Source organism: Lethenteron reissneri, unplaced genomic scaffold (genome assembly GCF_015708825.2).
Source record: "Lethenteron reissneri isolate LAM-NWPU_2019-01 unplaced genomic scaffold, ASM1570882v1 scaffold_170, whole genome shotgun sequence".
NCBI classification, from domain to species: Eukaryota; Metazoa; Chordata; class Hyperoartia; order Petromyzontiformes; family Petromyzontidae; genus Lethenteron; species Lethenteron reissneri.
The window spans coordinates 46,946-74,490 of NW_026891443.1; the positions used below are offsets into that span (position 1 = coordinate 46,946).

General features: G+C 47.4%; 1 protein-coding gene across 2 annotated transcripts; it reads right to left on the minus strand.

Moving 5' to 3' along the window:
• Nucleotides 1-3,088: 3,088 nt before the first annotated feature.
• LOC133339249 (zinc finger protein ZFP2-like) lies at nucleotides 3,089-27,539 on the minus strand. Of its 2 annotated transcripts, XM_061547395.1 has the most exons (4): nucleotides 27,473-27,539; nucleotides 23,908-23,980; nucleotides 20,372-21,237; nucleotides 3,089-5,896 (listed from the first exon to the last, which is right to left on the minus strand). In XM_061547395.1, exons 3-4 carry the CDS (start codon nucleotides 21,207-21,209, stop codon nucleotides 4,641-4,643), a joined length of 2,094 nt encoding a protein of 697 aa, XP_061403379.1. In that variant the 5' UTR covers nucleotides 21,210-21,237; nucleotides 23,908-23,980; nucleotides 27,473-27,539; the 3' UTR covers nucleotides 3,089-4,640. The 2 variants fall into 2 exon arrangements, with proteins under 2 accessions (XP_061403379.1, XP_061403378.1); XM_061547394.1 differs by lacking the exons at nucleotides 20,372-21,237; nucleotides 23,908-23,980; nucleotides 27,473-27,539 and adding exons at nucleotides 14,879-14,951; nucleotides 15,241-15,374 and having other exon boundaries at nucleotides 3,089-5,988.
• Between the last annotated feature and the right edge of the window lie 6 nt (nucleotides 27,540-27,545).

Below are 27,545 nucleotides of genomic sequence, written 5' to 3' on the forward strand. Positions count from 1 at the left end.
GGCGCTCTTGGCGCGTTGTTGTATTATGGCTGTGGGTGTGTGTGTGTCTTGTGTGCGTGTTGTGTGTGCGCTGAGGGTTCCGGGAAATGTACATACCTTGCCTCTACGGATTTCGTATTTATTCGGGGGGGGGGCGCGTCGGTTTGTTCTCCCTTTAGGGGCATTGTTAGTATTGTTGTTCAAATCTCGTTCTGTTTAATGAAAAAATGGGGCACACGGGGGGGGGGGTCAAGGGGTAAAGAATTCGTTGGTTAAATTGTTGCAGCCGGGACGGCTGCGAGCTATGTGGGGGGGAGTGATGTAGGGATGTTAGATAGAGGGCCGTTATGCATGGCAGCCTATGGGAAAGAAACACAGTAGGCGGGGCTACGTGTGTGCACAGGGAGATGCCCTCTGCGACGTCCGAGCCAGACACCCTGGGGGGGGCTGGTTCGGCGTTACGATCCCCCGGGGCCCCGCCCCTCAAGGAGGGTCGGGTATAAAAGGGGTCGTTATATGGGCTTAGTCAGTTATGTTATAGTTAAGCTAAGAAGTCGGAAGACGTCGTAGCTAGAGCCCTGGACTCCCCCTGATCGCCGCCCTTGTCAGGGCCCCACGGGATCAGGCCCGAGCCAGCGGCGTGGTCCCGTGAACCAGAGCCAGTGCTCTGGGACTCCGGGTACCGAAGCCCGATTACCAGTGTCGGGCCAGACAGCCTCCCCTAGCTCTTAGTGGAGGACTCAGGGGATAGGCTATGGATAGCTAGGGGTATTCCCTGAGTTATACGGGTGAGGGGGCCGCTACCCCCTCTAGTGCTGTCCTGTACTGGCAACTTGTTAAATAAATATACGTGTGCCTCAACTCCGTTGTCAAGCGTCCTCGACGGGTACTTCAACTGTATTACTATACACCACCATATACCTTAGACTATACATTGTAATATTACACTATGTATTATTCTACCTACCCTACTGTATACCACACTGCTGTATATTCACTATACAATTACGATACTATATATTACTTTATACATTGTATAAAAATTACACTTTTATACTATTTATTATTATACAATCTGCTATACACTATACCATTGACCGTCGCGTGAAAGGTACTAAGAGGAAGCAACGAAATATGTCAATGGGAGGACATCCTCCACGGAGCTCAATAACAAAATACAAACGTGGACGTCAACTTTTCTGATGTTATCTTCAAACAGGCCCTCATCCTCCTTCACGACAAACTGCACTCCATTGCTGGGAAATACTTCACGTCTATGGGACCACCAACACCCTACAGGGACAACCTGCATGCCCTTGCTCAAGAGATCCTACGTGAAATATGATATTATGCTTTACAGCTTCTTACCTTTATTTAGGAAAATTAACCAAAGCTGATGGATGCACAAATAGAAGCATACACGGAAATCTTGGAAGACATTGAGACTACAAATCGAGTCATTTGTATCCTTGATGCACCTGCCAGTACTGGGAAGACCTTTGTTTTAAAACTGCTCCTCGCAAATGCTCGCCAGAGAGAGAGAATTGCTCTAGCTGTGGCATCATCGGGGATTGCTGTGTAAGTCGATGTGTGAGTCGATGTGTGTCAGTCGCTGTGTGTGTGTGTCCAAGTGTGTGCATGGCTTCATGTGAGTGTGTAAGTCGCTGTGTGTGTGTGTGTCTATGCGTGTCAGTTGATGTGTGTATGTACGTCGATGTGTGTGTGTTAGTCCATGTGCGTGTTAGTCCATGTTTGTGTAAGCCAATGTGTTTGTGTGAGTCGATATGTGTAACTCAATGTGTGTATCTAAAGTCCATGTCTGTGTGAGTCCGTATGTGTGTGTAGGCCAATGTGTGTGTGTCTATGTGTAGAGGAGTAATATGGGGATGTGACGTCATGCTCGCTGTCCAGTACGATGACGTCATGGGAGGTGACGTTATGCTTGCTGGGCGAGGCGATGACGTCATGTCTCCTCTAGGTACTTAAGGGGGACCCCGTGACGAAAGTAGGGTCACTTTGGGAGCCCGGGATAGAGAGCGGTTGAAGAGCCAGCCAGGGGTAGAGCTCAAGGAGTCTGGAGACAAGCCGGCCGTAGTGATAGAAGGTGCTGCTCTCTCTGGTCGGTGTTGGCTGAACCCCCGATCCGACTCGAGAGAGAGAGCCCTGGAGCTAGCCGAGCTAGGAACAGACAGAGTGAAGGTTCGTGTGAAGAAACCTAGTGAAGGACCCCCTACCCCTGGGGAAGTTATCCGAAACGCTTAATAAATAACTGGCGCAAGCCCTTAACTGAAAACCTGCCTCCGCATCGTCATTTGCACCTCAACATTTGTATGCGAGTCCATGTGTGTGTGTAAATCGATGTGTGTGTGTTCGAGTCGCTGTAGGTGTGTACGTCGATTTGTGTAACTCCATGTGTGTGTATCTAAAGCGAATGTCTGTGTATGTGAGTCGATGTGTTTGTGTGTGTGGGTCGATGTTTGTGTGTCTAAGTCCATGTGTGTGTGTAAGTCAATGTGTGTGCGTGGGTCCTTGTTGTGTGTAAGTCCATGTGTGTGTCTCTTAGTCGATGTGTGTAAAGCCATGTGTGCTTAGGTCCATGTGTGTGTGAGAGTCTGTGTGTGCGAGTCGCTGTATGTGTGTATGTCGATTTGCGTGTGTAACTCCATGTGTGTGTATCTAAAGCGAATGTCTGTGTATGTGAGTCGATGTGTTTGTGTGTGTGGGTCGATGTTTGTGGGTCTAAGTCCATGTGTGTGTCTTTCGGCCGGGCAACGCCGGGTACTTCCCGCGAGTACTCTTATACAAGCGCACTTCATCTCTCTGTGATGAACGCTGCACTTTCCATCGTTTTCATGCAGGGGGCGCTGTAAACCTATGCGCCCCCTGCATGAACGCGGAGGCACAGAGACAGACGGTCGATCACGTTGGAATTGATCTGCAGACGGCAGTCTTCTGGCACGGCCAGCTCTGTGTCGCCTCATCTCAATCCCGCGATCCCAACCAGGTGAAAGTCCGCATCAAACCGAATCCCCGGCAAGGCCATCTACTTAACGACTAGAGAAAATTCACACGAAATGTCGTTTTCAATGAAGTCTTCCAGATGTAAAATGATATAAGCTTTTATTGAAGAAACACAATTTAAAACATAATACAATTCAAAGTTGTTTCATTTTGAAACTTCAAAACGGAGCATCGGGAGTTTGCGTGAATGCATCTTTCATGCGCAATTTTTCGTGACTTTCCTGGCCCAAGGCCGTAAATGGTTGTGAGGGGGCTGTAGGCGGTCAGGCTTGCTTCACCCCATGGTTGTGAACATCCAGACGTTAATCAGCATGGACCATTTCTTGTCCTAGTTCGCCAACATATAAGACGTCATGCAAAATTCTAATGAGTGTTGTTGTGGATAATGTATCTACTAGATGTGCTCTGCCTTGTAACCAAATACAAATATGTACCAAAAATGCACTCCAAATGTGTTCTTAAAATTACCTCCTTGCTATGAAGCAAATCAGCAGACACGAAATCTTTCATTTATCGATCTCTCCACGAAACAAAGGAATGTTTTACACAAACTATAACTAGCACAGACTTCTGGGAGTGCGTCAATGATTCAGTGCAAGCCACATGTGGACCCTTATTGGTGCACAGCGTCTCAACAGCAGCCGGGCTTGCTTCAACCAATGGTTGTCAACATCCAGACGTTAATCAGCAAGGACCATTTCTCGTCCTAATTGGACAAAAATCTACGTCAACACATAATACAAAATTATAATTCGTGTTGTAGAGAATGTATCTCCTCTACGTGTAACTTTTGAGTGGTATGCCTTGTAACAGATGAATGATCCTAGTGTGCTCCCTATTTCAAAGACAATGAGTTGCTCCAGAGGGAGATGCTTCCTGAAACCACAAAAGTACCCTTTGACCTGTATCACAAGAACAATGAGTCTCACCTGAGTGATCTGTACAGGTTACTCCAAAAACACACACTTTGTCCTAACATGACTTAATCAATGTTTGACCCTTGTAGACAAAATGTTACATGTACGCACACAATCAGACTAGTATTCATTCTAAATTATTGACAATCATTTTTACGAAGTTAAATTACTGCACTGAAATATGCTGCATCAGGTTAAATCGTATTAACAAGATAAACAAAAAACACTGTCTGCTTAAGTGTATGTACAACATACTAATGCACCATTCAAAACGAGTCGGCCATTGCATGCTGGCATCTGGGTAAAATTTTGCAAATTCTAAACATTACCTACAAACTCCACAACCAAGATGCCACATCAACCATCGCCCCCCACTCACAGGCTCTTGTCCACATGCAGGCCGGTGCAGGGCCACCACCTTGTGCCACACAGGGGCAGCTGCCACTTGGGGATGCTCTTCGAGTGTTTGAGACGAGAAACGATACAAAACTACGAATTGCCGAGGCAATTAAGCAAGCACAATATAAATGCAATTATGATAACATAGTGAATGCTTGGGAGCTTATTGGCTCTCGCTCCTGGTTAGAGATCTACCCAACACACAGGTCCACAAAGACTGGCCGCTCTTACCCTGCAGGTTGAACCTAGGAACCGAGTTTTTAACTTCACATTATTGTCATTAAAGGCCTGTGACAAAGGTGCATCTATTGGAGCAACATCGTTTCAGGCTTGCGCATCTCCCGGGTCTCCATTTGACTTTGTATTGTCTCGGAGGAAGTCCACCCACACCTCCACTTCCACAAACTGCTGGGAGTTGCTTCGCTCTGCCTCACATTCAGAATTCTCCTCCTGCTTCACGTTGCCTCCATCGATGTGAAGGTCCGATTTTGGAGTTGAATCTTCATCTTCACATTTTACCTTCACTTCTTCGCTCTTCACCATGACTTCTTCACATTTCACCTTCACCTCTTCATATGTCACCTCGATACCTTTAAAAGTTTCCAAGCTGGGATTTTCTTCCGGTTCTTGTTTCATGAGAGATGGGCTCATTGAGGCACTTTGACTTTCACAAGCTGATATCAGACTCCGCTCCTTGTGGATATTATGATGCTTGTGTGTTCTCTGGTGTTTTTTAAGAGTCGATGAACTTGCAAACGCCTTCCCACACACACTGCACTTGAAGGGTTTCTCTCCCGTGTGTGTTCTCTGGTGTTTTTTAAGAGTCGATGAACTTCCAAACGCCTTCCCACACACACTGCACTTGCAGGGTTTCTCTCCCGTGTGTGTTCTCTGGTGTGCTACAAGAGCAGATGACATTGCAAACGCCTTCCCACACACACTGCACTTGAAGGGTTTCTCTCCAGAGTGTGTTCTCTGGTGTGCTACAAGAGCAGATAACTGTGCAAACGCCTTCACACACACACTGCATTTGAAGGGTTTTTCTCCCGTGTGTGTTCTCTTGTGTGTTGCAAGAGTAGATGAAAGTGCAAACGCCTTCCCACACACACTGCACTTGAAGGGTTTCTCTCCCGTGTGTGTTCTCTGGTGTGTTACAAGAGTAGATGACTTTGTAAACGCCTTGCCACACACACTGCACTTGAAGGGTTTCTCTCCCGTGTGTGTTCTCTGGTGTTCTACAAGAACATATGACTGTGCAAACGCCTTCCCACACACACTGCACTTGAAGGGTTTCTCTCCCGTGTGTGTTCTCTGGTGTGTTACAAGAGTAGATGAATCTGAAAACGCCTTCCCACACACACTGCACTTGAAGGGTTTCTCTCCCGTGTGTGTTTTCTGGTGTGGTACAAGAGCAGATGACTTTGCAAATGCCTTCCCACATACACTGCACTTGAAGGGTTTCTCTCCCGTGTGTGTTCTCTGGTGTGTTACAAGAGTAGATGACCATGCAAACGCCCTCCCACACACACTGCACTTGAAGGGTTTCTCTCCCGTGTGTGTTCTCTGGTGCCGTGTCAAATGTTCAGGACAATTCGTGCTGTATGAACACCGGTCGCATTGTTGCCTTGTCGCACCGAGCTGCGCCGAGTGCCTTTGCTCCATCAGACCAATTCTGCAGAGGAAAGTACAGAGGAAGCGTCAGTTGCAGACAGAAAAAAAAATATCTACACGTCAGTATCGATGCACAGAGGAATGCATATACACAGTCACACGTGACTTACACGTCAATACTTATTTATATATTCATGATATAGTGAAAAAGCTTCCCAAATTCATCACGCGGGCTGTTATGGCACACAATGAGAGGGCAAATGGTCACAAATTTCGGCTGTCTGGCTACGAAAAGAATATTTATGAAAGCTAAATTCAGTTGACATAGCAAAAGGTGTTGAAAATAATACTATTTGTGTTGTGCAGAAATTCATAAATTCATGTTCAATCGCAACTTAGATGTGTGTTGTATATATAGACCTTTTCCAAAAATATATATTGAGAATAATTCGACCCATTTTTTTCCTTAAATAATTAATAAATGAAACCAACACTCAACTCCGCTACCCCTCAAACCACACCAAGCATCTGGAGGTCATTAAACAACAAACTTCGGGGCAAAGAGGGGTTCGCGACTATCTGGAAATCTCCAGGCTGGCAGATGACCATATGACATGACCTCCCCGGACGTTTTGGACAGTTCACAAACAAATCTCCAGAGCACATAGCAGAGACAAACGGACGTTACAACTCGCATTTTCTTTAACGGCAAAAGTTTGAAACTCGTCAAAAAGAACAAATCGACGTTATAGACTGCAGTCTATACGAGCGGCTTTATACTGGTAGGAACGAAGTGGACCAGACACCAATAGATTATATCGTCCGTCCGTGTAGCAACATCGCCCCCTACTGCAAACACTTGGCATGACCCTACAAAAACCTTGAGACTCAGTGACGCTATCCTGGCTAAACAAGTGTAACATTCCCTTATAATTCCCTCAGATAGCTTTTAATTAAAACATTTAAATTAATTAGGCTTTCCTGGCTAAACACGTGTAACATTCCTTATAATTCCCTGAGATAGCTTTTAATTAAAACTTTGAAATTAAATAAAAAAACTCACAGCGCCCTAAAGCCTACAGCTAGGCCTAAAGCCTAGAACTAGGCCTGAAACTCTCCCTTCGTATCGTACCCCCGCGTGTGTGAAAGGGAGTTAATGTTTCACAATGTTACATTCCCTGATTTTTTAAAATAGAAACATTTAAATTTCAAGCTTTTACATTAATAATTAAAACATTTAAATTAAATATTAACTCACAGCGACCTAAAGCCTACAGCTAGGCCTAAAGCCTAGAAATAGGCCTCAAAGTCTCCCTTCGTATCGTCCGATTAGGTGTAGCAACATCGCCCCCTACTGCAAACACTTGGCAGGATCCTACAAAAACCTACAGTGGGGCTTTCCTGGCTAAACAAGTGTAATAATACATTATGTTTATATTCTTTGATATTCGTTCCTACCAGCCCACCCCGCAGGGTCCTGTTTATTATTTATTTTATTTCACCCTTATTCAACTCGTATATCATTTTGTATTGTATCTTTCTATCCATGTAACTTCACCAAGAGAACCAAGGAATGTGCATTCTGGTAGACAAGAAAGTGAGCGCTTGGTTATATCTCCAGCCTCGGGATATCAAAATATAACTCAAAATAAAACACCGATCCCTGGTGACACAGACTTACAACAAAGCTTGGCAAAACCCTCGGAATAATGGTAACAACGAGGGGCATTACGAATCTTGGTTCTTGGTTAAACATGAACCAAATAATAACCACGAGATATTAGACCCGGGGTAACTCATAAGAGGTACAAGAAATAGGTCCAACACACACAAGACCAGATAATATGTATTCCATGGAATCAAAGCCTCCCCGGCCACCTTTGTCTTCCAACAATTTGACACAAACACATGGCAGCCACAATTACGTATGAAGGGTGTCTGGCCTTGAGCTAACAAACACAACGAAGGGGGAGGGATGCCAACAAGCATAAACTTAGATGGAAAACAGCCCATCCGGGGTCATCAAGGGAAGGGGGGGGGGCATTCAGGCGCGGCCGCGGAGAGAGGACGGTGACAGAGGGCATCTGTTTTTTTTCTCTCGCAAGAGACGCACAGATATAACCAACGACACAGATCAGATCATGCAATTCAGTATTGCAAAGGGGCAAACTCCGGGGCATGGCCTCGAGATCAACCATGGGTGTCGTGTCTCGTGGAGCGAAGGGACGATGTGTTGTTAAGAGCTGAGTTCGGTATGAACTGACAGAGTATCGCTGAAAGTTTATTCTACATTCATCCTGATGTTTTGAGTCGCTTGTGGAATCGAGGGTTTGCGATAAGTTGTATTGTACCAAGCTATCAGAGTTGCGTAAGAGGTGTGCTAATACAATTTACAAGTTTTGAGAGTAAGTGATCCAGCCAGCGACGAGCAGCTCACAGCAGCAGCCCTCTTAGAAGAAGGGTGGAGAGCACGAAAGTTGAGCAACGACAAGGCGAAGCCCCGAAGTGAGGGCGGGAGAGGTAACACAATGCCAGTGCAAAACTGGCAGCTGCACGCCAAGGGCGAAAGCAAGGAGAGAGAAAGGAGAGAGCACGGAGCAGTGGAAAGAGCCTGAGCCAGCGCAAGCCCTGAAGTAAGGGCAGGTGTCCGTGTGAAGCTGGCAGCTGCACGATCAAGGAGAGAGCACGGAGCAGTGGAAAGAGCCTGACCAGCCGCCCATGAGCAAGAGTGTCAGCGCCAGCGAGAGCGCCGTGGGTTCGACCCACATACACACCGACCAGCACCAGCTGGGAACCAATGCCAGAGTGAGGAGCGGCGACCATCAGACAAGCTGCGCGCGCTATCTGATGACGGAATCATCGCACACCGCCGACGGCGAGCATCACGCCAACTCAACCAGCAGTGAAGAGAGCTGCAACGCCAAGAGGAAGAGTGCCGTGTGTTTAATACACACACACACGTACACACAGCTACACACACACACAGCTACACACACACACATGTACACAGCTACACACACACACGTACACACACGTACACACAGCCACACACACACACGTACACACAGCTACACACACACACACGTACACACAGCTACACACACACACAGCTACACAGCTACACACACAGCTACACACACACACAGCTACACAGCTACACACACACACAGCTACACACGTACACACAGCTACACACGTACACACAGCTACACACGTACACACAGCTACACACACACACACGAACACACACACACACGAACACACAGCTACACACACACACACGTACACACAGCTACACACACACACGTACACACAGCTACACACACACACGTACACACAGCTACACACACACACACGTACACACAGCTACACACACACACACGTACACACAGCTACACACACACACACGTACACACAGCTACACACACACACACGTACACACAGCTACACACACACACGTACACACAGCTACACACACACACACGTACACACAGCTACACACACACACACGTACACACAGCTACACACACACACACGTACACACAGCTACACACACACACACGTACACACAGCTACACACACACACGTACACACAGCTACACACACACACGTACACACAGCTACACACACACGTACACACAGCTACACACAGCTACACACACACAGCTACACACAGCTACACGTACACTCAGCTACAAAGATCCCCGTATAGCCTTAACAGACTGTAGGGTCAAGTGCTGTTAGCGAGCACCTATGAAGGCCAGAACGGCACACGAGGGGGTGGGTGGCCAGCACCACGCCCGACCGCCTTTGTCTCCCCAGTGGCGACGTTTACACACCGCACCAGGTACTCATTTAAGGCTGAGTCGACCTAGGGGAGGCCCAGGACCGGTTCAGATAATCGTCACTGGTGTTGGCCGTGAGCGGGAATCGAACCCGGGTCGCCAGGTTCATAGCGCAGCGCGCTAACCGCTACACTATTGCTCCCCACAGCTACACACACACACGTACACTCAGCTACACACACACACAGCTAAACACACACACACATACACACAGCTACACACACACACGTACACTCAGCTATACACACACACACACGTACACACAGCTACACACACACACGTACACTCAGCTATACACACACACACTCAGCTACACACACACACGTACACACAGCTACACACACACACGTACACTCAGCTACACACACACACACGTACACACAGCTACACACACACACACGTACACACAGCTACACACACACACGTACACTCAGCTACACACACACACACACACGTACACACAGCTACACACACACACACACAGCTAAACACACACACACATACACACAGCTACACACACACACGTACACTCAGCTATACACACACACACACACGTACACACAGCTACACACACACACACTCAGCTACACACACACACACTTAGCTACACACACACACGTACACACAGCTACACACACACGTACACACAGCTACACACACACACACACGTACACACAGCTACACACACACACACACGTACACTCAGCTACACACACACACACGTACACTCAGCTACACACACACACACGTACACTCAGCTACACACACACACACGTACACTCAGCTACACACACACGTACACTCAGCTACACACACACAGACCCGTACACACAGCTACACACACACACACGTACACACAGCTACACACACACACACACGTACACACAGCTACACACACACACGTACACACAGCTACACACACACACGTACACACAGCTACACACACACACGTACACACAGCTACACACAGCTACACACACACACGTACACACAGCTACACACACACGTACACACAGCTACACACACGTACACACAGCTACACACACACACACACACGTACACACAGCTACACACACACACACGTACACACAGCTACACACACGTACACACAGCTACACACACGCACACGTACACACAGCTACACACACGTACACACACACGTACACACAGCTACACACACATACACAGCTACACACACACGTACACACAGCTACACACACACACGCCGTCCCAGCGGCCCTGCTGGGAATCCCGAGGTATTTTCAGCACAAGGAACGCCGTACCGCGTAATCCGCCAAGTCAACAAGTGGAAAAGAAGACACACGCACACAACACGCATATCGGGACGAATAAGATGAAAAGCATTTACTGCCCATTGAGTTACGTGGATACGGTCGTTCAGAAGTATTTTTGTCATTCCTTTTCGTTGATTGCATAATCTTGCCAATGAATTAATTGACGTATACTTTTGCTTTCGGGAAATGTTTCTTTATTGCCGTTCGTATGAATATCGTCGCATGCATGTTTAAGGACGTCTTCCTATCGCCGTATATGCTCGCGTTACTCTGAGGAATTAATCGAATGTTCTGTTACCCAGTAAACAACGTAATCATTGAGGGTTAAATGTACGGATCAATGAGAACATCTCCAGGGGTACTGTGTTGACAATTCCAAGCATAAGATTTCGAATATTAAAGTTATGTTTTTGGTTAGAAATTTAAATTTCTTAACACAAAAGAGTCCGAGTGGTGCCTTCCTAAGTTCATGCGTAATGATCTCAAATATGAGAACTGTATCCTGCGGTGAGATTTGAATTTGGAGACACGAAGACACAATCAGTAAATGTTAAAACGAGACTAATTGTATTATCCCGAGTGATAATACGACCCTAGGCAACGAAGATAAGCATAATTATCATAACTGCATACATTAGCATAATTGCATACAGTTGCATAACTTAATAGGATCACCTCCCTAATTAGCATAATTTCGGATAATTACACATTTTTCCTATTTACATTTAATTTTTATTATTTTTAATTAATTTTTCAAGGCCCAACATATACAACAGGTGTGAAGCCAGCCAGGCTCACGATGTCCTTGAATGCTGGGATGAACAGATCTGACTTCAGCTGCATGTGTGTGCTGTGTTAACTTCTTGACTGTTTCCATTCTTACAAAGAGCTCCAGAGGAAAACAAAAAACAAACTACAGCTTTGATATAACCTCCCTGTTCAATAGAGTTAATAGAATTTACTGCAAACACAAACTTTACACTGTCACACACTGGCATGGCTCACAGGTGGTGGTGTATTAATGCTTCCTTACTCCACCAAGAAATTCATTGAGGATCAATCAACATCGCCGAGGCTGCGTCTCTCTCCCCGTGGTGTTAACTACCTCTCCTGGTATACAGGAAGTCGTGGGTTCGATCCCGACCCTGACCCCCGGTTGTCCCCATCTCGACATGCAGAGAGTGAACACCGCCACGCGTCTAGAGTGAACACCGCCACGCGTCTAGAGTGAACACCGCCACGCGTCTAGAGTGAACACCGCCACGCGTCTAGAGTGAACACCGCCACGCGTCTAGAGTGAACACCACCACGCGTCTAGAGTGAACACCGCCACGCGTCTAGAGTGAACACCGCCACGCGTCTAGAGTGAACACCGCCACGCGTCTAAAGTGAACACCGCCACGCGTCTAGAGTGAACACCGCCACGCGTCTAGAGTGAACACCGCCACGCGTCTAGAGTGAACACCGCCACGTGTCTAGAGTGAACACCGCCACGTGTCTAGAGTGAACACCGCCACGTGTCTAGAGTGAACACCGCCACGTGTCCAGAGTGAACACCGCCACGTGTCCAGAGTGAACACCGCCACGCGTCTAGAGTGAACACCGCCACGTGTCTAGAGTGAACACCACCACGTGTCCAGAGTGAACACCGCCACGCGTCTAGAGTGAACACCGCCACGCGTCTAGAGTGAACACCGCCACGCGTCTAGAGTGAACACCGCCACGCGTCTAGAGTGAACACCGCCACGCGTCCAGAGTGAACACCGCCACGCGTCCAGAGTGAACACCGCCACGCGTCCAGAGTGAACACCGGCACACGTCCAGAGTGAACACCACCACGCATCTAGAGTGAACACCACCACGTGTCTAGAGTGAACATCGCCACGCGTCTAGAGTGAACACCGCCACGCGTCTAGAGTGAACACCGCCACGCGTCTAGAGTGAACACCGCCACGCGTCTAGAGTGAACACCGCCACGCGTCCAGAGTGAACACCGCCACGCGTCTAGAGTGAACACCGCCACGCGTCTAGAGTGAACACCGCCACGCGTCCAGAGTGAACACCGGCACGCGTCTAGAGTGAACACCGCCACGCGTCTAGAGTGAACACCGCCACGCGTCTAGAGTGAACACCGCCACGCGTCTAGAGTGAACACCGCCACGCGTCTAGAGTGAACACCGCCACGTGTCTAGAGTGAACACCGCCACGTGTCTAGAGTGAACACCGCCACGTGTCCTAGAGTGAACACCGCCACGTGTCTAGAGTGAACACCACCACGCGTCTAGAGTGAACACCGCCACGCGTCTAGAGTGAACACCGCCACGCGTCTAGAGTGAACACCGCCACGCGTCTAGAGTGAACACCGCCACGCGTCTAGAGTGAACACCGCCACGCGTCTAGAGTGAACACCGCCACGCGTCTAGAGTGAACACCGCCACGTGTCTAGAGTGAACACCGCCACGTGTCTAGAGTGAACACCGCCACGTGTCTAGAGTGAACACCGCCACGCGTCTAGAGTGAACACCGCCACGCGTCTAGAGTGAACACCGCCACGCGTCTAGAGTGAACACCGCCACGCGTCTAGAGTGAACACCGCCACGCGTCTAGAGTGAACACCGCCACGCGTCTAGAGTGAACACCGCCACGCGTCTAGAGTGACCACCGCCACGCGTCTAGAGTGAACACCGCCACGCGTCTAGAGTGAACACCGCCACGCGTCTAGAGTGAACACCGCCACGCGTCTAGAGTGAACACCGCCACGCGTCTAGAGTGAACACCGCCACGCGTCTAGAGTGAACACCGCCACGCGTCTAGAGTGAACACCGCCACGCGTCTAGAGTGAACACCGCCACGCGTCTAGAGTGAACACCGCCACGCGTCTAGAGTGAACACCGCCACGCGTCTAGAGTGAACACCGCCACGCGTCTAGAGTGAACACCGCCACGCGTCTAGAGTGAACACCGCCACGCGTCTAGAGTGAACACCGCCACGCGTCTAGAGTGAACACCGCCACGCGTCTAGAGTGAACACCGCCACGCGTCTAGAGTGAACACCGCCACGCGTCTAGAGTGAACACCGCCACGCGTCTAGAGTGAACACCGCCACGTGTCGAGTGAACACCGCCACGCGTCTAGAGTGAACACCGCCACGTGTCGAGTGAACACCGCCACGCGTCTAGAGTGAACACCGCCACGTGTCGAGTGAACACCACCACGCGTCTAGAGTGAACACCGCCACGTGTCGAGTGAACACCACCACGCGTCTAGAGTGAACACCGCCACGTGTCGAGTGAACACCGCCACGCGTCTAGAGTGAACACCGCCACGTGTCGAGTGAACACCGCCACGCGTCTAGAGTGAACACCGCCACGTGTCGAGTGAACACCACCACGCGTCTAGAGTGAACACCGCCACGTGTCGAGTGAACACCACCACGCGTCTAGAGTGAACACCGCCACGTGTCGAGTGAACACCGCCACGCGTCTAGAGTGAACACCGCCACGTGTCGAGTGAACACCGCCACGCGTCTAGAGTGAACACCGCCACGTGTCGAGTGAACACCACCACGTGTCTAGAGTGAACACCGCCACGCGTCTAGAGTGAACACCGCCACGCGTCTAGAGTGAACACCGCCACGCGTCTAGAGTGAACACCGCCACGCGTCTAGAGTGAACACCGCCACGCGTCTAGAGTGAACACCGCCACGCGTCTAGAGTGAACACCGCCACGCGTCTAGAGTGAACACCGCCACGTGTCGAGTGAACACCGCCACGCGTCTAGAGTGAACACCGCCACGTGTTGACGAGCCTCACCTTGTTGTTATTGTTGTTGTGGGCAGGTCGCTGCTGAAAACAAGAGCGGTACAGCAGCTCAAGCGGGCGTGGCCTGGTAAAAATAAAAACTGTGTGAATGTTTAAAGTAAAACAAGTTACAAAGTGGCGAGCCGGGTCAAGACAAATTCAACTTAAGCGAGAGAATTGAAGCGAACGCGACCAGGCGAGGGCAGGAGGCACTAGGCCCGCGTTGTAAAGTTTAAATCTGGACATCGCTTCCATGCTCGCTGCTACTCAATTGACATCCCTACGAGAGAGAGGCTCTACCTTGGTAAACAACAACAACAACCACAACAACAACAACCACCACAACAACCACCACCGTAATGAGAATTTCTCACCTCGGATTTCAGTGCACGGGCCGAGTGGCAACTTCCTGGTCCCTCGTGACGTCACGCAGCAGCAGGTGACATGACGTCACTCGCGGGGTACGATGACACTCCCCTCCCACAATGAGCGGCTCTCAACTCGCGACGCCTTTCACGAATAAATTATGTTAATGAGCCGCCAGTCACCGGGCGTGGCTTTGCCCAAATAAGGATTGGCACTGGGACAGACATCGGCAGCGGCCTAGCGTAGGTGACGTCACGCGCAAGAGCGCGGTGGTCGGGGTAGGTGACATGACGTCACTAGCGAGGCACACTTCCCCATTGCGTTTGACGCCGATGAGATCACGCGGCGCTGTGACGTCAGAGGGCTGGGTCAGAGTTCAAGTTTGTTGACAGAAGGGGAGCGGCAGTGACGTGGTGAGCGCTGCGCTCCGCACCGACCAGCCGAGTTCCATTCCCGCTCGTGGCCAACGCCGCCAGAGACGACTTTCTGAGCCGGTCCTGGGCCTCCCCTAAGTCGACTCAGCCTCAAACGAGTCCCCGGTGCGGTGTGTCAACATCGCCAGCACTGGGGAGACAAAGGCGGCCGGGCGTGGTGCTGGCCACCCACCACCCCCTCTGTGTGTGCCGTGACGACCTGCACCGGTGCTGCTACTCGCTATGAGCAGCACTTTGTAGACGTCGTGGCTTGGCTCTCCAGCACACCGCTGGCGACATGTCACGATGACATTTTCATGAAAAGAAAATCGCCATACGAACCTCGGCCGTTTTTTGGCAAAATTGGCCCAATTTTCATGGCTTTATTTTTCAACGAAAAGTGCATTCCTTGGTTGTGTTTATAGCCTGAGTAGCCCATATATTACGTTAAAAAGTGGGGAATTTGATGCATGAAATTTTCGAATATAAAAAAGTTCATCGGCATACTGTGCCGTTTTTAGGCTCAATAAGCCAAACTTTTGACAGCTTTATTTTTGGACGAAAGTTAATTCCTCTATTGTATTTATCCTTAGTATGCCATGTATTAGATTAAAATGCCGTTTTTGGTCAATAATGGCCAAATTTTTACAGCTTCATTTTTCAACAAAAGTGCAATCCTCGGGTGTGCTTAGCCTTAGTATCCTATATATTACGTAAAAAAAAGTGGTAAATTTCACCATGAAATTTTAAAGTAAAAAAATTAAATCGGCCAAAATTGGCCACACTTTCACAGCCTTATTTGTCGACAAAGGTTCATTGCTCCATTGTATTTAGCCTTAGTATGCTATGTATTTGATTAAAATTGGAAAATTTCACGATGAAATGTTCATGTCCCAAACAGAAAATCGACATACTAAACCTCTGCCGTTTTTGGCTAAAATTGAACGAATTTTTACAGCTGTATTTTTAAATAAAAAGTGCATTCCTCGGTTGTGTTGAGCATGATTAGCCTATAAATTACATTAAAAGTGGGAAATTTGACCATGAAATTTGAAGTAAAAAGATCAAATCGGCATACTTTACCAATGGCGTTCTTGGCCAAAATTTGCTACATTTTCATAGCTAGATTTTCCAAGAAAAAGTTAACTCCTCCATTTTGTTAAGCATTAGTATGCTCTATATTACTTTAAAAGTGGGACATTTCACGATGACATTTTCACGTCCATAAAAGGAAAATCGCCATACTAACCTAGGCCGTTTTTGGCAAAATCGATCCAATTTTTTTTAGCTTTTTTTGCAACGAAAAGTGCATTCCTTGGTTGTGTTTAGCCTGAGTAGCCCATATATTACGTTAAAAAGTGGGGAATTTCATGAATTAACTTTTCGAATATAGAAAAGTTAATCGGCATACTGTGCCGTTTTTAGGCTCAATAAGCCCAACTTTCACAGATTTATTTTCGGACGAAAGTTAATTGGCTCCATTGTATTTAGCCTTAGTATGCTATGTATTAGATTAAAAGTGGAACATTTCACGATGAAATGTTCACGACCCCAACAGAAAATCGGCATGCTAACCTCTGCCGTTTTTGGCAAAAATTGAACCAATTTTTACAACTGTATTTTGAAACAAAAAGTGCATTCCTCGGTTGTGTTTAGACTGAGTAGCCTCTATATTACATTAAAAGTGGGAAATTTCACAATGAAATTTGAAGTAAAAAGATCAAATCGGCATACTTTACCAATGCCGTTCTTGGTCAAAATTTGCTCAATTTTCATAGCTAGATTTTTCAAGAAAAAGTGAATTCCTCCATTTTGTTAAGCATTAGTATGCTCTATATTACTTTAAAAGTGGAAAATTTCACGATTAAATTTTCACGCCCCAAAAATAAAATCAGGGATACTTACTTATGCCGGTTTTAACCAAAATAAGCCAAATTTTCATAGCTTTTTTTTTCAACAAAAAGTTAATTCATCAATTGTATTTACCCTTAGTATGCTATGTATTAGATTAAAAGTGGAACATTTTATGATGAAATGTGCACGTCCCAATATAGAATATCGGCATACCGTTTTTGGCCAATAATGGACAAATATTTGCAACTTCATTTTTCAACAAAAGTGCAATCCTCGGGTGTGCTTAGCCTTAGTATCCTATATATTACGATAAAAGGTGGGAAATTTCACACCGGGTACTTCCCGCGAGTACTCTTATATAAGCACACAACTTCATCTGTCTGTGATGAACGCTGCACTTTACTTAGTTTTCATGCAGGAGGCGCTGCAAACCTACGCGCCCCCTGCATGAACGACGGAGGAGCAGGGACAGACGTTCGATCGCGTTGGAATCGATCTGCAGACGGCGGTCTTCTGGCACGGCCAGCTCTATGTCGCCTTATCTCCACCCCGCGATCCCAACCAGGAGAAAGTCCGCATCAAACCGAACCCCGGTAAGGCCATCTACTTAACGACGAAAATAATTCACGCGAAATGTTGTTTTCAATTAAGTCTTCCAGATGTAAAATGATATAATACAATTATCTAATTAAAACATAATACAATTCAAAGTTGTTTCATTTTAAAACTCCAAAATGGAGCATCGGGAGTTGGCGTGAATGCGTCGTTCATGTGCAATTTTCTTCGTGACTTTCCTGGCCGAAAGCCGTGAATGGTTGTGAGGGGCACCGCAGGCAATCAGGCTTGCTTCAACCCCATGGTTGTCAACATCCAGACGTTAATCGGCAAGGACCATTTCTTGTCCGAGTTCGCCAACATATAAGACGTCATGCAAAATTCTAATGAGTGTTGTTGTGGAGAATGTATCTACTAGATGTGCTCTGCCTTGTAACCAAATACAAATCTATACCAAAAATGCATTTCAAATAGGCTCTTAGAATTACCTCCTTGCTATGAAGCAGATCAGCAGACACAACATCTTTCATTTATCAATCTCTCCACGAAACAAATGAATGTTTTACACAAACTATAACTAGCACGGACTTCTGGGAGTGCGTCAATTATTCAGTGCAAGCCACCTGTGGACCCTTATTGGTGCACAGCGTCTCAACAGCAGCCGGGCTTGTTTCAACCGATAGTTACGGACATCCAGACGTTAATCAGCAAGGAGCATTTCTAGTCCGAGTTAGACAAAATCTACGTCAACACGTAATGCAAAATTATAATTCGTGTTGTAGAGAATGTACCTCCTCTATGTGTAACTTTTAAGTGGTTTGCCTTGTAACTGATGAATGATCCGAGTGTGCTCCTATTTCAAAGACAATGAGTTGCTCCAGAGGGAGATGCTTCCTGAAACCACAAAAGTACTCTTTGACCTGTATCACAAGAACAATGAGTCTCACCTGAGTGATCTGTACAGGTTACTCCAAAAACACACACTTTGTCCTAACATCACTTAATCAATGTTTGACCCTTGTAGACAAAATGTTACATGTACGCACACAATCGGACAAGTATTCATTCTAAATTATTGACAATAATTTTTACGAAGTTAAATTACTGCATTGAAATATGCTGCATCAGGTTACATCGTATTAACAAGATAAACAAAAAACACTGTCTGCTTAATAGTGTATGTACAACATACTATTGTGTCATTCAAAACGAGTAGGCCATTGGATGCTGTCGTCTGGGTCAAAATTGAGCAAATTCTAAACATTACCTACAAACTCCACAACTAAGATGCCACATCAACCATCGCCCCCTACTGACAGGCTCTTGTTCACATGCAGGCCGGTGCAGGGCCACCACCTTGTGCCACACAGGGGCAGCTGCTACTTGGGGATGCTCTTCGAGTGTTTGAGACGAGAAACGATACAAAACTACGAATTGCCGAGGCAATTAAGCAAGCACAATATAAATGCAATTATGATAACATAGTGAATGCTTGGGAGCTTATTGGCTCTCGCTCCTGGTTAGAGATCTACCCAACACACAGGTCCACAAAGACTGGCCGCTCTTACCCTGCAGGTTGAACCTAGGAACTGAGTGTTCAACTTCACATTCTTGTCATTAGAGGCCTGTGACAAAGGTGCATCTATTGGAGCGGCATCGTCTAAGGCAGTGGTTCTTAACCTTGTTGGAGGTACTGAACCCCACCAGTTTCATATGCGCATTCACAGAACCCTTCTTAATTGGAAAAATAAAATTATTTTTTCAAATTCAAAACATAGGTACATGTTTTACTGGTGCACAATCATACGAGTCAGGTGTGTGTCTTAACCTCCGCCGAACCCCTGAGACTGACTCACCGAACCCCTGGGGTTCGATCGAACCCAGGTTAAGAACCACTGGTCTAAGGCTTACGCATCTCCCGGGTCTCCATTTGACTTTGTATTGTCTCGGAGGAAGTCCACCCACACCTCCACTTCCACAAACTGCTGGGAGTTGCCTCGCTCTGCCTCACAGTCAGAATTCTCCTCCTGCTTCACGTTGCCTCCATCGATGTGAAGGTCACATTTGGGAGTTGAATCTCCATCTTCACATTTTACCGTCACTTCTTCAGATTTCACCTTCACCTCTTCACATTTCACCTTCACCTCTTCATATTTCACCTTGATTTCTTTAAAAGTGTCCAAGCTGGGATTTTCTTCCGGTTCTTGTTTGATGAGGGATGGGCTCATTGAGGCACCTTGACTTTCACAAGCTGATTTCAGACTCCACTCCTTGTGGATCTTCTGATGCTTGCGTGATCTCTGGTGTCTTTGAAGATTTGGTGAAAGTGTAAACGCCTTCTCACACACACTGCACTTGAAGGGTTTCTCTCCCGTGTGTGCTCTCTGGTGTGCTACAAGAGTAGATGACTGTGCAAACGCCTTCCCACTCACACTGCACTTGAAGGGTTTCTCTCCCGTGTGTCTTCTCTGGTGTATTTTAAGATCAGATGACTGTGCAAACGCCTTCCCACACACACTGCACTTGAAGGGTTTCTCTCCCGTGTGTCTTCTCTGGTGTATTTTAAGATCAGATGACTGTGCAAACGCCTTCCCACACACACTGCACTTGAAGGGTTTCTCTCCCGTGTGTCTTCTCTGGTGTATTTTAAGATCAGATGAACGTGAAAACGCCTTCTCACACACACTGCACTTGAAGGGTTTCTCTCCCGTGTGTGCTCTCTGGTGTTCTACAAGAGTAGATGAATGTGCAAACGCCCTCCCACACACACTGCACTTGAAGGGTTTCTCTCCCGTGTGGGTTCTCTGGTGTTTTACAAGAGCAGATGAATGTGCAAACGCCCTCCCACACACACTGCACTTGAAGGGTTTCTCTCCCGTGTGTGTTCTCTGGTGTGTTATAAGAGCAGATGACTGTGCAAACGCCTTCCCACACACACTGCACTTGAAGGGTTTCTCTCCCGTGTGGGTTCTCTGGTGTTTTATAAGAGCAGATGCATGTGCAAACGCCTTCCCACACACACTGCACTTGAAGGGTTTCTCTCCTGTGTGAGTTCTCTGGTGCCGTGTCAAATGTTCAGGACAATCCGTGCTGTATGCACACCGGTCACATTGTTGCCTTTTTGCACCGAGCCGCGCCGAGTGCCTTTGCTCCATGAGACCACTTCTGCAGAGGCAGCGACAGCTGCAGACAGAAACAAAGAATATCCACACCATCTACACATCAGTATCGAGGAAAGAGGAATGCATATACAGTCACACGTGACTTACACGTCTATACTTATTCATATATTCATGATATAGTGAAAAAGTGTCCCAAATTCATCACACGGGCTGTTATGGCACACAATGAGAGGGCAAATGGTCATAAACATGCCTGGAAGCCCTCGTATCTTCAAAATGAACGTTAACCCAAAACTCAGAGCACACAATTTCAGCTGTTTGGCTTCAAAATGAATGTTTATGAAAGCTAAATTCAGCTGACATAGCAAAGGGTGTTGAAAATAATACTATTTGTGTCATGCACAAATGCAAAAATTAATGTTCAATTGCAACTTAGAGGTGTGAAGCCAGGCACAGATGTCCTTAATTGCTGGGATGAGCAGTTCCGACTTCAGCTGCTGCACGTGTGTGCTGTGATCACTTCCTGACTCCATTCTTACAAAGAGTTCCAGAGGAAAACTAAAATAAACTACTGTTTTGATATAACCTCTGTGCTCAAAAGAGTTAATAGACTTTACTGCAAATACAAACTTGACACTGTCACACACTCAGAGGTGGAGCCAGGATTTTCAGTGTAGGGGGGGAAACCCCTCCAGCAATAAAAAATTACAGGAGTTGTTAGTAAGTAAGGAGTTGTTAGTAAGTAAGGAGTTGTTAGTAAGAAAGGACTTGTCCCTTGCTTTTCATTCGACGCGTGTGATCGTCATCGCGCTCGCTGAACGTGTTGATGCCTTCAGGAAATAAAAATAGACTTTTTGGCTTCTCGGAGTTTCAATACAAATCCGTGTGAAGAACGGGTACAACTGCCATCTTAAATATAAAACAGAACTTACACCTGTTTGTTTGTGTGAAGCAGCAAAAACTCTCCAACGCTGAGCTCTGGCGTCATGAAAATTTCACAGCTTATGCTGTCTGGAATTTCTAAGCGAACGCCACGTCATTTCCTTCCCGAGTGGCAAAAATCGACCTGACGTAGCAGTGGGTTCAGGTTGAATTTCCTTGAGTGAAAACATCCGATTTAGGTAAATTGAAGTGTTTAGGCTTCCTTCTTGCAAGCATCAATTTTTTCAGGGTTTTTCAGTGAATTATGAGGGAATATTAAATGAATCCAAGACAAGAATCCAAGTCCCGGGCGAAGCCGGGTAGTGAAGCTAGTTACTAATAAACCCCAATGATCCTATCGAAATTACGGATTTCTATCGGATCGTTGGGGGGGCACGTGCCACCCCACCCCCACTGGCTCCACCACTGTCACACACTGGCACGGTTCACAGGTGGTGGTGTGTCCAGACCCACGCCTGGCCACCTTCACCTGCTCAGTATTAATGCTTCCTCACTCCACCAAGTAATTCATTGAGGATCAACCAACACAGCCGAGGCTGCGTGTCTCTCTCTCTCTCCGTGGTGAGATGTTAACTACCTCTCCTGGCATACAGGAAGTCGTGGGTTCGATCCCGACCCTGACGCCTGCTGTATATTTGTAGTTTACGTGTCTCTCTCTCTCTCTCCCCGTGGTCGCGTGGATTTCCTTCCCGATCCCCGGGTTTCCCCTCCACATGTAGAGAGTGAACACCGCCACGCGTCTAGAGTGAACACCGCCACGTGTCTAGAGTGAACACCGCCACGTGTCTAGAGTGAATACCGCCACGCGTCCAGAGTGAACACCTCCACGTGTCTAGAGTGAACACCACCACGTGTCTAGAGTGAACACCGCCACGCGTCCAGAGTGAACACCGCCACGCGTCCAGAGTGAACACCGCCACGCGTCTAGAGTGAACACCACCACGTGTCTAGAGTGAACACCACCACGTGTCTAGAGTGAACACCGCCACGCGTCTAGAGTGAACACCGCCACGCGTCCAGAGTGAACACCTCCACGTGTCTAGAGTGAACACCGCCACGCGTCTAGAGTGAACACCGCCACGCGTCCAGAGTGAACACCTCCACGTGTCTAGAGTGAACACCTCCACGTGTCTAGAGTGAACACAGCCACGCATCTAGAGTGAACACCTCCACGTGTCTAGAGTGAATACCGCCACGCGTCTAGAGTGAACACCGCCACGCGTCTAGAGTGAACACCGCCACGCGTCTAGAGTGAACACCGCCACGCATCTAGAGTGAACACCGCCACGTGTCTAGAGTGAACACCGCCACGTGTCTAGAGTGAACACCACCACGTGTCTAGAGTGAACACCACCACGTGTCTAGAGTGAACACCGCCACGCGTCTAGAGTGAACACCGCCACGTGTCTAGAGTGAACACCACCACGCGTCTAGAGCGAACACCGCCACGTGTCTAGAGTGAACACCGCCACGCGTCTAGAGTGAACACCACCACGCGTCTAGAGCGAACACCGCCACGTGTCTAGAGTGAACACCACCACGTGTCTAGAGTGAACACCGCCACGCGTCTAGAGTGAACACCGCCACGTGTCTAGAGTGAACACCACCACGCGTCTAGAGCGAACACCGCCACGTGTCTAGAGTGAACACCACCACGTGTCTAGAGTGAACACCGCCACGCGTCTAGAGTGAACACCACCACGCGTCTAGAGCGAACACCGCCACGTGTCTAGAGTGAACACCGCCACGTGTCTAGAGCGAACACCACCACGCTGTTGACGAGCCTCACCTTGTTGTTATTGTTGTTGTGGGCAGGTCGCTTTTGAAAACAAGAGCGGTACAGCAGCTCAAGCGAGTGTGGCCTGGTAAAAAATGGAAAAAACTGAATATTTAAAACAAACAAAGTTACAAAGTAGCGAGCCAGGTGAAGGGAAATTAAAACTTAAGCAAGATACTCTTTGGTTCTTTCGGTAAAGTCACGTAGAATAAATACATACATTATATAATAGCATACGACGTTTCAACTGCAACACAAGCAATCATCATCAGGTACAAATGAAAGAGGAAACAAACCTATTAAACTTAGAGTCATCTAACATAACAGTCAACACCCTACCTGGTTGATAACGTTCTTCCAAAGATTGCTCAATTTGAGAGAGAGACACGGAGACACATAGACAGACACATAAGCAGAGAGAGATGACACAAAGACACACAGAGAAAGACACATATAGACACAGAGAGAGAGAGACATATAGACACACAGAGAGAGATGACAGAAAGACACAGAGAGAGACACACACACATAGACACACAGAGAGAGATGACACAGAGACACACAGAGAGAGACACACACAGACACACAGAGAGATGACAGAGAGAGAGACACACACATAGACACACAGAGAGAAATGACAGAGAGACACACAGAGAGAGAGAGACACACATAGACACACAGAGAGAGATGACACAGAGACACACAGAGAGAGACACACATAGGCACACAGAGAAACAACGCCTCTGTGTTGAGGCCTTAAATAGAGAGAGGGGGGGGTAGAGAAACTAGCACGTCAATGCAAGGCCGTAGCCATGGAGTCAACATTGGGGGGGACCAAATCTTCCACGGGTCTGGGGTCCCCCCCCCCAGAAAAATATCTAAATTTGAAAACTATTTTCCTGCCATTTCCTCCCTAAAATATGTTTTTAAGTTCACTAGCACATGGGATGGACTTTGTTTTATTTGATACAATAATGTCTAATAGTGTATTGTAATACATTGCTCTGTTTTTTCTTTTTTACCTTTCTTGTTTCATAGTATGTAATGGCAGAGATTAGGGATTCATGAAGTACAACGCAATCCTATAAACAGGAATCTATGTATTGTTACATGAAGACAAGTCCAGATCTTGTGGCTTAGCAAATTGTTGTTTTTATTAACAGAGCATCGCAATTATTATTTACAAATATTTTTATAGCAACATATTGGGGGGGGGGGGGGACATTTGGAGCATATTTGATTATAATTAGTATAACATATTATAATTATTATAACATATTATAATTACGGCTTTGTGTCAATGAGAGATTTGGAGGTTTGGTGACTGCACTTAATCAAACAAACTTAATAAAATTATAAAAGTAATGCAATGCAACACAGAGAGTGGGTCAACACACAACTAACGCGTCTCCTGGCTGATTACGTTCTTCCACAGATTGCAAAACTAAGCGAGATAATCTTCTTGGTTCTTTCGGTAAAGTCGCGTAGAAGGGAAATAATAAAAATAAAACAAAATAAAATACAATTCTCACGACGTTTCGGCCACAACGCAAGCAGCCGTCCTCAGGTGAAGACCAGGTCTGTCGGGAAGACCCTGGGGTGTTTCATTCAGACGTGACTTTACCGAAAAAACCAAGAAGATGAATCCCTGCAGTCACGAAAGCTTCAAATCGAAATCTAAGCGAGAGAATTGAAGCGAACGCGACCAGGCGAGGGCAGGAGGCACTAGGCCCGCGTTGTAAAGTTCCAACGTGGACATCGCTTCCATGCTCGCTGCTACTCAAATAACATCCCTACGAGAGAGAGAGCGAGGCTCTACCTCGGTAAACAACAACAACCACAACCACCACAACAACAACCACCACAACAACCACCACAACAACCACAATCACCACAACAACCACAACCACCACCACAACAACCACCACAACAACCACAATCACCACAACAACCACAATCACCACAACAACCACCACCACAACCACAATCACCACAACAACCACCACAACAACCACAACAACCACCACAACAATCACCACAACAACCACCACAACCACCACAACAACCACCACAACAACCACCACCACAACTACCACCACAACCACCACAACCACCACCACAACAACCACCACAACAACCACCACAACCACCACCACAACCACCACCACAACAACCACCACAACCACCACAACAACCACCACAACAACCACCACAACCACCACCACAACCACCACCACAACAACCACCACAACCACCACAACAACCACCACAACAACCACCACCACAACCACCACAACAACAACCACCACAACCACCACAACCACCACAACCACCACAACAACAACCACCACAACAACCACAATCACCACAACAACAACCACCACAACAACAACCACCACAACCACCACAATCACCACAACAACCACAATCACCACAACCACAACAACCACAATCACCACAACAACCACCACAACAACAACCACCACAACCACCACAACCACTACAACAACCACAATCACCACAACAACCACAACCACAACCACCACAATCACCACAATCACCACAACAACCACAATCACCACAACAACAACCACCACAACAACCACAACCACCACAACAACAACCACCACAACCACCACAACCACAATCACCACAACAACCACAATCACCACAACAACCACCACAACAACCACAATCACCACAACAACCACCACAACAACCACCACCACAACAACCACCACAACAACCACCACAACAACCACAATCACCACAACAACCACCACAACAACCACAACCACCACCACAATAACCACAACAACCACCACAACAGCCACCACAACCACCACAACAACAACCAGCACAACAACCACAATCACCACAACAACCACAATCACCACAACAACCACCACAACAACCACAATCACCACAACAACCACCACAACAACCACAATCACCACAACAACCACCACAACAACCACAATCACCACAACAACCACCACAACAACCACCACCACAACCACCACCACAACCACCACAACAACAACCACCACAACCACCACAACCACCACAACCACCACAACAACAACCACCACAACAACCACAATCACCACAACAACAACCACCACAACAACAACCACCACAACCACCACAATCACCACAACAACCACAATCACCACAACCACAACAACCACAATCACCACAACAACCACCACAACAACAACCACCACAACCACCACAACAACCACAATCACCACAACAACCACAACCACAACCACCACAATCACCACAATCACCACAACAACCACAATCACCACAACAACAACCACCACAACAACCACAACCACCACAACAACAACCACCACAACAACCACAACCACAACCACCACAACAACCACAACCACCACAACAACAACCACCACAACAACCACAACCACCACAACCACAACCACCACAACAACCACAACCACCACAACAACCACAACCACCACAACAACAACCACCACAACAACCACAACCACCACAACCACAACCACCACAACAACCACAACCACCACAACAACCGCGATGAGAATCTCACCTCGGATTTCAGCGCACGGGCCGAGCGGAAACTTCCCGGTCCCTCGTGACGTCACGCGGCAGCAGGTGACATG

Excerpts from the sequence above, each read along its gene's own strand:
- LOC133339249 (XM_061547395.1), bottom strand. The coding sequence starts at position 21,209 with ATGGAGCAAAGGCACTCGGCGCGGCTCGGTGCAAAAAGGCAACAATGT. Across the intron at positions 5,897-20,371 it reads GGCGTTTACACTTTCACCAA|ATTTGACACGGCACCAGAGA; the intron begins ATCTTCAAAGAC and ends ATTGTCCTGAAC.